This window comes from Carassius carassius, chromosome 10, assembly GCF_963082965.1.
Source record: "Carassius carassius chromosome 10, fCarCar2.1, whole genome shotgun sequence".
NCBI classification, from domain to species: Eukaryota; Metazoa; Chordata; class Actinopteri; order Cypriniformes; family Cyprinidae; genus Carassius; species Carassius carassius.
Genome location: NC_081764.1, coordinates 24558950 through 24571181, shown reverse-complemented (window position 1 = coordinate 24571181; position 12232 = coordinate 24558950). Strand labels below are relative to the sequence as shown.

General features: G+C 34.2%; 1 protein-coding gene across 1 annotated transcript; it reads left to right on the top strand.

The window, feature by feature from the left end:
• Nucleotides 1-7126, top strand: LOC132151990 (GTP-binding protein Rheb-like). Its single transcript, XM_059560591.1, has 8 exons — nt 1-354; nt 1933-2004; nt 2836-2903; nt 2985-3067; nt 4658-4714; nt 4802-4849; nt 5380-5461; nt 5617-7126. The coding sequence occupies exons 1-8, from the start codon at nt 303-305 to the stop codon at nt 5707-5709; spliced, it is 555 nt and encodes a 184-aa protein (XP_059416574.1). The 5' UTR covers nt 1-302; the 3' UTR covers nt 5710-7126.
• The last annotated feature ends 5106 nt before the right edge of the window (nt 7127-12232 follow it).

Genomic DNA, 12232 nt, shown 5'->3' with positions numbered 1-12232 from the left:
ATAAACTAGAAGTAGAAGACACGCTACTGTGCAGTGAATAAGCATTTTAGCTCATTCGTCGTAGTTTTAAGACGTCACTGCATACTTAAAGTTTTACTTCCAAAGAAAAAATATTTTTGGCTGTACGACGTACACAAAACGTAAAGTTTTATTTTATGCGACAGAGACAATGATGAAGTTCTTTCTGGAGGGCGTGGAAAAGTTTGTTGTTATCACGTGATAGACCTCTAATGTTTGATAAACTATTTCTTTCATAGCCTCTAGTTCTTTGGTTTCGACGTTCCACGGTTATTTCTTAAATAATGCCTCAACCGAAATACAGAAAGATTGCTGTATTGGGGTATCGTTCAGTTGGTGAGTGTTTGATATATATATTTTTTCAGTAGGAAGTATTTGATGTTAATCGCTTAATGTGGTCGCTAAGTTAGCAGAGTTCTTACAGCTGTATAGCGTTAGTGAATTTAATTTCAGCTGTTCTCTGTTTTCCAGACACTTTGTTAAGTTAATTTACTCATTTATTTCGACACTGACAATAAACTTCAAACAGGTCACCAGCATTTGGAAATATAATGGAGAAGCACATGGTGCTGGCAGGGATTAGCAACGTGCAGATCTCATCACACGGGGATCACAGGAGATCGTTTTCAATCATTTGCCAATCAAAAATCGAATATGATCAATTGGACAATTCTAGTAACATCTTGCTATGTCTCAAAAGTGATTTGTAACACGTCGCAGTTTCTTTTTAGCTAGTTATTAGCCAGTTACTGCCACTTTCTGTTCCACCTTAAACGACTCTTTCTGTTCACATTAACGTGTAGATGGCGTGTCCATATTGGGCTTTACAGTGCGTATTCTCGGTCACTTTCAAGGGTACGTTTAAATGTGACACTGTAGTTTTAAGACCCCATAATGATTTTGAAACAATAAAAAATGATTCGAGTTCGAATTGGGAGGCTTTTTGCCTCTGCCAAAGTTTTAACTCGTTACTGTACCAATCTATTTAATGTACCCAAAATTGAGACAATATATAAGTAAGTTTAGTTTCATTATCTGCTGGTGTGTAGTAACCGTTTCTTGTCATCGTCAAAGATGAGCGCAATGTGATGGCTGATTAAAAAAAAATATATATATATGTGTGTGTGTGTGTATATATATATATATAAAATACACACACACATAGAAAGTTGTCTTAGTTCAGTTAATTTTTTTTCTTTAGTTAGGGAAGTGTATATTTGTGGATGAACGTAAACCTCCGTATAACTTTATATTGCGCACCTGGCGGATCTTTGAAATCCTTTTAATATTCGATGTATTGCCTTCTAAAGTGGCAGATCTTGTGGTATTGTTTGCTGACTGGTGCCTTTAGGTCTGTGAGGTCACATTTAGGTAATGTGCGAAACAATAATGTTAGATGTATCCATTAAAATGAATTGGTTTATTTAAAAAAAAAAATCTGTAGATTTCTGTAGAACGAGGAAACGGCAGCTTATTCTCTATTATTCCATACTGTATGTCATATTAATGGTTTCAAAATGTGTAATTTTACAGTGAATTAAGCTCTTTATCAGACCTTAGTGTCATGTTTAACGTACCCATGAAAATGGCATGAAAGTGACTCAGAAACCTTTACAAATTGGGCTAAAGTTTTAAAAGTAATAAAAAGAGCATAAGTTTCTCACAGTACATTACACATTTTCATGCGTAGTTAGTGTTGTTCTTAACCTGCATATACATGTGTGGCTTGATCAGTCAGCAGCTTTCTCAACACCTTTCTGATACTTTAGTTATCCTTTTTTTTCTCCATTATAATAAAATAATAGTTTATGATTATCATTGTACATTCAACACCCTTATAATAGATGGCACATTTCTGTTACTAATCATTGTTAAACACTGCTTTGATAATTATTTTGAATTATTTTACAACAGGAAAGTCCTCCCTCACGATACAGTTTGTAGAAGGACAATTTGTAGATTCCTATGACCCTACTATTGAAAACAGTGAGTACTGGAATACTTTATTAATATGCTGTTTTACTAGCATTCTTAGCCTGCATGATTCTAAAATGCCATAATGGGAAAATAAATGTAGTGGCTAGCAATTAGTATATGCTACTAAGTTTTAAGACCATTATAAAATATAGAGGCATTTAACTGCATTGTATGCAAGTATGAGAGTTGACAGGCCTTTTTCAATCATGTGCCTTTTTGCATGTGAAATGAACTTGTCTCGTAATCTGTATAACAACGTAGTGTAACCAGTTTTGTTTATTCATTTTCACTTTTTATTATTTTTTGTATTTATCTTCCAGTTTAGCATAAATGTTACATTTAATGTTTTGGTAAATTTAGTGTACATTGGAATTCTATACATTTATCTCTTGTATATATAACTTATGTAATAATGTTAATTATTCATTAACAAACATTGTTACGTAATGTTTAAAAGATCATTAGTTGTTCAAATAGAAATTAGTCATATACTGTTATATTCATATGAATGTTAATGAACCACTTACAGTATGTAAGTATAATGTTGTTTGTTAAGAAGTAATTCAAATTTTGTTAGCGTTGCAAACATTTTTATTTTCATCAAGTTATCAGTAATGACTACTATGTAGTGACACCTGTCAGGTTAACTAAATGGAAAACTTGAAAACAAAATTTCATATGTATATATTTCTGAATTAAGTTGTTCTGAATTCTTAATTCAGTTTTCAGTTCCTGCTTGTGTGCTGTGTGATCTCTATAGCCATAGTGGAAATTGTATTAAAACCAAAAATACCTATGAAGGTTCTGATATCCTCAATTCAATTTCTGTTTGCCTTTAAGCTTTTAATAAAATGGTGTCTGTGAATGGCCAGGATTTCAATCTCCAGTTAGTCGACACTGCTGGACAGGTAATAAACACCCCACCTTTCTGTGAAAATCTTTCTTTTCTTTTTTTCATACCGGTTGTCCCCCTCCCCCTTTCTGTTTAGGATGAGTATTCCATTTTCCCCCAGTCTCATTCTATGGATATTCATGGTTACGTTCTGGTGTATTCTGTCACTTCAATGAAAAGGTCAGGTTTTTTTTTTTTACTTGCACTGTTATCATCATTTTGTTGTCATAAAACTGGACTGTTTAAATGTTTGGTGTGTTTTGATTTTTTAAGGTTAATGTAAATAAACAAACTTGCATGCTTGTGTAATCTCTCTTTTATTATTTTGTTTTTAATTCTTGGACTATATACACCTTGCTGTTTTTTGCGTTTATCTTTTGTTTTCTTCAGTATTCTGACTTTTACCTGGGTTAATGATTTGTTTTTCTGCCTGCTGTCACGTCACACAAGTAGTTCTTTCATTTTTGAGTATACTCCATTGACCATGAGCTTGTATGCATGCATACTATAAGTCTACGACTGATTTTTAATACTTGACTTAGTTATCTTCATACTGTTTCAAACTTTAAAAAGGTATTTTTTGTACCTAATTTTTATTTTGTATTTTTCCATCATCTTTGGCCATTTCTTAAATTGACAGCCATACTGGAGCTAACCATTTTCAGTGCCATTGTTGATAGACATAAAGTCTTGACTATTTTGCAGCCTTCAAATTTATGAAAACCATTCCAGATCAGTCATAGTCTCAGCTTCCAGCTTCTTATATATAAACTGCCTATCTCAGTACAGTTATTTCAATGAGTCTTGTAGAGAGTAGGATCATTTTTTCAATACTAATTCATAAACATGGCTTATAGTATTTTTAATCGCACTTACTCCAGTGTAAGTGGAGTGTGATCCACTCTGTGAGTGATTTATTGTACTTCAGTTTACCAATATAGAGGTATGTCAGCCCATGTGCACAACGACAAGGTAGCTAATTCAAAATTATATAATCAAATTATTAAACATTTTCTGTTTTTGTTGCAACTACAGCTGCCACAGGATTTGGCTTGCTATATATACCATAATATAACTTACAATGTATTTAAGTACATCAGCCAAAAATATCAATAGAATGCTGTAACAATGAGCTCTGGCTCAAGCCCCTTTCCCACCATAATGGATCCAGTGCGGATTACTGACCAGTGTTCTGGGCTGGAAAAATCGATTCCACTCTGGCCTTATGGTAGTCTTTCTGAGCAGTGTAATAACATTCCATTCCATTACTCCGTGATAGAGGTTGAGTCTGCATGTTCAGTTTCAGTTTCTCTTCAGCAAGTACAGAAGAGGGTACCGACAGTTTACCGGAAGACCTGTTGGGACACAGGAATGACTCCCGGTATCTGTGAACAGCAGAAGGGCTGCTTACACAAACAATGATGCATCAAATTTGTTTTTGGACTGGTTATGTTGTCACTTAAACAACACACATATCATCTTTTCCATTACATAAGTGTGTGGGAACACAGGGCTAGTTCTAGACAGGCTTCAATTTGCCCAGTGAAACACTGTGTACGAAACACTGAATTTATCTTTTCTAATATTTGATATTTGTCAAAACCATTGCAGATACTATGACACTAGTAACACACTCAATATTGGCTGAAAAGGACATTTTTTAACCTCTTATTCTGATATGTTTTTTTCCCTGAGTGTAAGGGCTTAAATGCTGATCTGAATGCTTTTTTTTGAGACCAATATAATGTAAACAATCCGCTCTGTTTTCAGTTTTGAAGTTGTGCAGGTTCTTCATGACAAGCTGCTTGATATGGTTGGAAAGATACAGTAAGTGAGGTTTAAAATGTGAACATGGTTTAAAATATTACATAAGGTCATAAAACATGTAGCCATAAATGTTGCATATTTACCCAGGGTACCTACTGTTCTAGTTGGAAACAAAAAAGACCTTCACATGGAAAGGTAAGCATATACTATATTTTCCACCTTTTGTATATTTTTAGGGACCAGGCACTAAAACTGTATTATATATGTTTTTGGTGGTGATGGCGTTGTTTTATTTTTATTTATATTTATCTGTTTAATATGACTTATTTAGGGAACAGTGATTTTACATCACATAGACTCCAAACATGGTAGAATTGTCCCAAATCCTCCTACTACTCAGACATACATACATGCATCAGTCTGACAGGTGGCGCTATAATAAAGCCTTTTACATTTTTGCCATAGGACATGTATACCAATTTTACCCAGGCCATATTGCCTTTCAGTCATTTTGAATAAAGATTCTTCAAACTTATTATAGTTCATAGGGTGTTTGTCCAATTTGGACAACATTCAACATCAGATGTTCTTGACAGCTTTAAAACAAATTCCAATAATTAGTAGACCAATGTGTTTTCTGTGGTAAACATGCTTGCATATACTAAAAGATTATTAATTTAGGAACTCTCTTTAACTTATTTAACTCTCGCTCTCTCTCAATTTAGAGTGATTAAACCAGAAGAGGGGAAGAAGCTAGCTGATTCTTGGGGTGCTGCTTTTATGGAGTCATCTGCTAAGGAAAATCAGGTAACTTTTTTTTTAAATTATTATTTATCATCTTTTGCTTTACAGTTGTTTACAAAACATGTAATAGACATTTATGCAATACACAATTTCCTTTTCTGTATATTATGGATATTTGTCTATATGTTCTTCTTTGTAAAAGAACATTCATTTTACAGACAGCTGTAGAGGTTTTCAAGAGGATTATTCTGGAAATGGAAAAAGTTGATGGAAATGCCCCATCAGAGGAGAAGAAGTGTGCTGTGATGTAAGGCATGCAGTAAACTCACATGCTGAAGTTAAGAGACACCTCACCATACCATGAATTATAACGGAGCAGTTCAGTAACAGGTCCACTCCTGATGAATTATTTCCAAATGCAGTCAGATATTTAAGCAAATCAGTGCTGTTCAAAACCAGTGTCAGCAAACATTCTTCCAAAATTACATATTCAGTATTGGGAATTAAATGTTAATACTATTTGAGGCTGAAATTACTGTAAAAGGTTTTACTGAGAAAAAAAAAAGAGAAAAAAGTCCCACCTCTGTTACTTTCAGCTTTGTTGACTGACATTTACTGTTTAATCTGACAGGTACTAACCTGTTTGCAATCTACTATCTCAAATGGGCAGTAAACCGTTGCTCTTATTTTGATTTAGATTTTTTCTTTTCTTTTTTGTTCCCTTTGATAAATATTTACTAATTTTACTTGTCTTGAGTAACCAGTGTTACTCAAATGTGTATCAGTTGTCCATTTAAATTTAGTTCATATAGTGACTGTCATTAAGACTGCACATATTAACAACTCAGCGCTGTGCTCCTTCGTTCCTCTTCCTAGTGGAATGTGTAAACGGTGTGGGTGTGTATATATAATAGGATTTAAAACGGCACCCTAAAAAGATCCCCTGTTCCCACTGGTGGTTTTATACACAATCAAGTGACTACAAGAACTGTATTCTTTCTAAACCTTCAGTATGAAGTAAACATGAGTACTTTAATACTTTGTTAGAATTCGATTCATGAGATTCAACCTTTTTTCATTTGTTGGAAGTGTTTTGTTTTGAATCAGAAATTAGTTTGGTTACCTGTAACAGTGCCCTACATGCATTTTATGCCACTGTGAACATAAATCTTTACATGGTATATAAAAGTGTTTGTTAGGAAAATACACCATTTTAGTATGATGCTGAACTTCATACAGACCATTTGCCATTCGTGAGGGCTTAGTCTAATATTTGCATTGTTACAAAGGATCAGTCAATTCATCATCAACAATTTTCCCCTGTGGAGGCATATGAATTTAATCTTCACTTAAAAAGCAGGGTCACAAACAATACCTCTGTAGATCAGTTTAAACTGATAATGCACCGGTTACCCAAAAAAAAAAAAAAATGTTCTAATGCAGTTGTAATGTCTTTTGCATCATCGTCCCTGCTTCCTATTTAGTAACTCCTTAGTGATATTAAATGGCACCATGATACAAATACTATCAGAAATGTCCTGACCCTTACTACTTTGAATCAGCACCACTGAAGTCCAATGTTCCTTTAAAATCTGCACCTCATTTACCTGTGAAGTTCAGGCTGCCAGGTTTTTCGTTTTTATAATTTTGACAACCTTCATGATAATTTTAGGGACTTCTGTATATGGATTTTTTTTGTATGTGGACAAAAATAAACATTTAAAGAATTTTGTGTTTTTTGTTTGTTTGTTTGTTTTGTTGCTTTCAAAAGTTTCAAAAGTTGGGTTTCTCACATCACAGTACCACCACAAGGCATCTTTGGAGAGATTAACTTGTCACCAGTGTTGGGGAGTAACTAGTTACATGTAACGGCGTTACGTAATGTAATTACAAAATTATTGTAACTGTAATTAGTTACAGTTACTAAGAAAAAATGAGTAATTAAATTACAGTTACTTATGAAATTTTTTACGATTACAAAGGGGATTACATTTGAATATTTACACACATCCACATACAGATTTAACTGATTTCTTTCCCAAATTGCACTGACTATTCTGAGACATACCGCCCTAATAATTTCCGGGATGCGGAAATACAGTCTGGTTCGTAGAATCCAGTCATAAAAACGAAATGCCTAACGCGGACGGATTATGCCACATTTTGGATCACTAAATCAAAAGTAGGTCAGTACACTTGAATCAAAACATGACATGGACTAGTGTCTGTGAATATATAGCCCCAAAAATGCAATATATGACTTGCAAATTCTGCGTGTCTGTGGAAATCAGGCGCGGACTGGACACCGCGGGAGAACCGGGACAATTCCCCGTGGCCTGGCAGCCGATTTTGCCCGCTATTTAATATCATTATTGTATAATTGCCTGCCGAATGTACTAAAGCGATCATTTGCGAATCCGCCATTTGATAATTAAATCTCTAATAAGTCATGAAGTGTTAGTCATGACTCGCGCGCTCTCCGCGCCTCCGCCAAACGGTAATCAATGCGAGAGAGAGAGAGTAGAGTTGTGACGTTCGCGAACGAACCGATTCTTTTGAACGGCTCATAAACATGAACGATGGGAGCCGAGTCGCGGCTGGAGGGGAGCCGTTCTTTCTGTCGTTCTTTTTTCCTATGCGTATTTCACACAGATGCACACAAATGAGCTCCTCCGCGAGACAGAACAGTTATAGGGGTAGGGGCGCACCCAGCGCAGGCCAACCCTTTATAGCGTGATGATATTAGTTATTAGTTGTGCATGTTCATTGCAGCCCACTTTGTTATTGTTCATTGACTTGAAGGGGCTGATGTCCTATTTGCAAAGTTTACAGTAGTAATAGTATGTAGTATGTAGACATTTCCATTTTATTTATTCTAATTTTATCTACTTTCAATATTTTTTGTTTTCTATCAAAATGTTCTTGTGTGATAACAATGTTCTTGTGTGAAAGTATTTGTAGTAAAAGCTGTTTTGCACAGAAATTCATTGCAGCCGGCTTTGTTTTTGATGTTTATTTGAGTAGGTATTGTATGAATAACATAAGTCAACGTAGCTTTACACACACACACACACACACACACACACACACACACACACACACTTTGTACTAAAGGTAAATCCAAAATAGTGATGTCACTGTCTAAGCAGAGGGATTTGTGCAACCCTATGGAATATAGTCCACACATGACAAACGAGGTAATAATCAATATTTCAGAATAATTCAAACTCAGATATTGGTGTGTGATATCTGAGTTTTAATTATTTGACTATATTGACTATTTGACTATATATATATTCTTTTGAACGGCTCTTTGAAAGGAACGGATCGCGAAGATCCGGATCCCCTCAAAGAGCCATAAATCCCATCACTAAGAGAGAGAGAGAGAGAGAGAGAGAGAGAGAGAGAGAATAGAGTGAATTGCTGGAGCAGAGAAGCAGAACTACTGTTCAGGGTTTCAGGTCAGTTTCATCTGTAAAGATACTTTTTTGTCTTTGTTTTTTTATGTATTTAATCAAGCAGCAGCACGTTGCTCATCAGTCATCACTCAAAATACTATATAAAGGACATCATTATTATCTGTTGTAATGTTACAGTAGGAATTTAGCTGAAAAAAAAATCAGATTTTTTTTTATAGGTTTAGGGGGAGCTACGACAGACAACAACACAACCCTTACGAAAATTAACATTTTAATATTTAACTATAAATCCAGAGAAAATTGTTACTATTTTTTAACTGTGATAACCAAAAATGTAAAATTATTTTACAAATGTATTTATTTAAAAATAAATACAAATCCATTTGCAAAAAAAAAAAAAACAAGGTTATTTTACTTTTATATAGGCTAATAAAAGCATGGTAATTTTTTGTAAGGGAAAAACATGACTCGTGTACAGTATTAGGATTTTTCTATAAAAATATTGTAGTATTGTAGGGTATTGTATTGTAAAGTATAGTTTTGTTCAATCTTGAGTATTAAAGTCACGAGAGAGATGGATAACAGGGCAAAATAAAGAGACTGAAGAGAAAAATGGAAGTGAAGGTGCAGTTCAGGAGAAAACTTTTAATTATTTTGCATGTCCCCAAATTAAAGATTTAAACCTTTTTTATGTCAGGTCCATACAAAAAAATAGTTTTGTCCATGAATTTGTTTGTATGAGTTTGAATTTTCCAGTCTGAATTTTTTTCCCAGTCCGCCCCTCCTGTAAATTAATGGCAAAGACATGGTTTCATTTACTACACATAGGCCTACTGAAGCTCGCACTGTTTTCAACCCCTGCTGCCTCAATATAGGAGTACACGAGCACATAAACATAATTTCTAGAACTGCTCTGTGTCACTTCATGTGCATTTTACTTATTTTGAGAAAACTATCATCATATACAAAGAAACAGCAGTTTAAAAAAAACACCAATGTTTCAGGAGTTTATTACACAGAATACGTCACATGCTTATTAGATAACTGTATTTAAGTTGATGTATATGATTTTATTTATTATTCTTTAATTTTCACAAATTTAGAAAAGTAATCAAAAAGTACTCAAAAGTAATTAGTTACATTACTTTAATAAAGTAATTGAAAAAGTTACACTACTATTACATTTTAAACAGGGTAACTTGTAATCTGTAACCTATTACATTTCCAAAGTAACCTTCCCAACACTGCTTGTCACACCGAACATAGAAGTTATGTTGATGTCACACAGGTGGATTAATAACTCCTATCCCACTGGTCACAATTATGTCCAACCATAGAACACAATTTTTCACATACTTTTCTATATTTTTATTTATTATTAATAATTTCAAAAGGTTAATAATGACACATATTTTTGGATGTTTTCATGTCTAGATAAACATTTGATTTAAATGGGTTAATGTCCAGATGTTTGATTCCATTGAGGGTTCCCTCTATGTCATAATCTGGGATTCCCAATGTAATGATGGAAATTCCTGATTTAGTAAAAATTCTCATTATTGACTTGCATTATGGGATTGAATCGGCACACTTGATAATATTCACTATGGTCTTAGACACCAATGCAAATGGCTGTTACCTCAAATTGTGCATTATATAAAGTACAGCAGTAATTTTAGATGTGTTTAATTTACATTACAACTATGCAGTGAAACACAAGCCTTGGAATACACACGTCTATGAGACTGCCTCTGCCATACATGGTGAGTATTGCTGGTGCTGAAATCTTACTCCCCACCTTTCTTCCAGTCGTTTGTTATACAGAGATTGTTATACCCACAACTAATCCTTAGCATAGTAGAGAAAACCAAGGGAGTCTTGATAGTTTGCAGTTAATAGTTGAAATGGTTTTTGAGGTGACTTGAAACGGTGTCCACACCTCAGATTTTCTTGCACTTCTTTCTAGAAATCTTAAAGTGCATTGACTCGAAGGTGACCAGGCCAGACATTGTCTCTGTGCTGAAAATAACTAATACACCTCTCCCCAAAGCAAGGAGGTACACAACAAAGGTGGGTTCCCTCAAGTTAATGTGAATGAGAGTGAGGTAATGCGTAGTGAGTGTCTGTGATCATAGGGAACAAGGATTCATCAGTGTATCACAAGAAGTAGCGACAATAATTTACCCACAAGTGATTGCACATCAATCCAGAACTACTAGAATAGGCTAAAATAAACAGAGACAAGTTAGTGAGACTCCAGTGTTTTTATTGAGTTTAATTAGTTCCTGGTGTGCTTCATTCATAGCTAAGTAGATGTGATGCAACAGTTATAATACAACTATTATGATTATAGGTCACGGAAGAATACACATTCAGTATAACCAAATCATGTTATTTTCATATTAAACAGGCATTTATGACTCAATTTAAGCCTTTTGGGTATGACCGATTACATTATAATAAAAACATATAAAGTACCCCAGGCATACACCATGACCCCAACTATTTTTTTTTTCTTCTTTATATAATCAAACTCCTCCTAAGGTATTTTTGAGATCTTCATTAAATTTGGCTTGGACCATCTTTAGACCATGCTGACAAAAATTAATAAAAGATGCATTTTTGATGCATCAAACCACTCACATGACCATTCAGGCTTTTTGAATAAACTGTTCTCACATAGCGCATCAAAATTTTATGGCAAGATTTAAAAACCAAACTCTGGTAGCTGCTACAGTGCACATGAACATTGGTTCTGTCATAAGATAACAAAAAGAGAAACATATATAGCAAGGCATGGTTTTAAATCCAAAAGCAAGATATTACAGCTTTGCATGAAAACAGAATTGTATATCCTTAAGAACAAAAGGCACAATAAAAGGCCCTGAGGTAACGAGGCCACAATGGCTTTATGTCCAAAATACTACAAATGCCAAGTTTTCAAACCTTGAATTCAAGTGCAACCTTATAGCCATTCATAAATATCTACTGCCAAGGCAAATCAGTTATTCTGAGGCATTTGCCCCAAATCATTCAGAAGTAAAAAAAAAAAAACCTTGTCTAATAACAAAAATGACTTAAGTAAAAAATGAGTGCAGGACATGGACTGCTGTTCTGTATAGATTAGCTCTGTTTAAATGAATCTTTACAGTTTTATGTATTTGAGTGATGCAGTTTAAAAAGAATCTAGAGACAACAAAAATGAATTCAATGCAAAACAAACACACATTAAATTATTTTTAAAAGTGTTCATTAAAAGAACAACGAATGTTTTACATTACCACTGCCCAAATTGTTGCCATTTCTAAAACTACCACAAACAAATGACTGTCTTTGCCTGGCTTAGTTCAAATCCTGAAGGTCTAAAAAGCAGTCAATCACTGCAATCATTTCAAGAGAAAAGTATTTTAAGTGT

What these genes read in the sequence shown, in the direction of transcription:
- LOC132151990 (XM_059560591.1), top strand. Translation starts at nt 303, where the DNA reads ATGCCTCAACCGAAATACAGAAAGATTGCTGTATTGGGGTATCGTTCA. An exon ending in TAGTCGACACTGCTGGACAG is followed by an intron (nt 2,904 to 2,984) that starts GTAATAAACACC and finishes CTTTCTGTTTAG; the next exon opens with GATGAGTATTCCATTTTCCC. An exon ending in AAAGACCTTCACATGGAAAG is followed by an intron (nt 4,850 to 5,379) that starts GTAAGCATATAC and finishes CTCTCAATTTAG; the next exon opens with AGTGATTAAACCAGAAGAGG.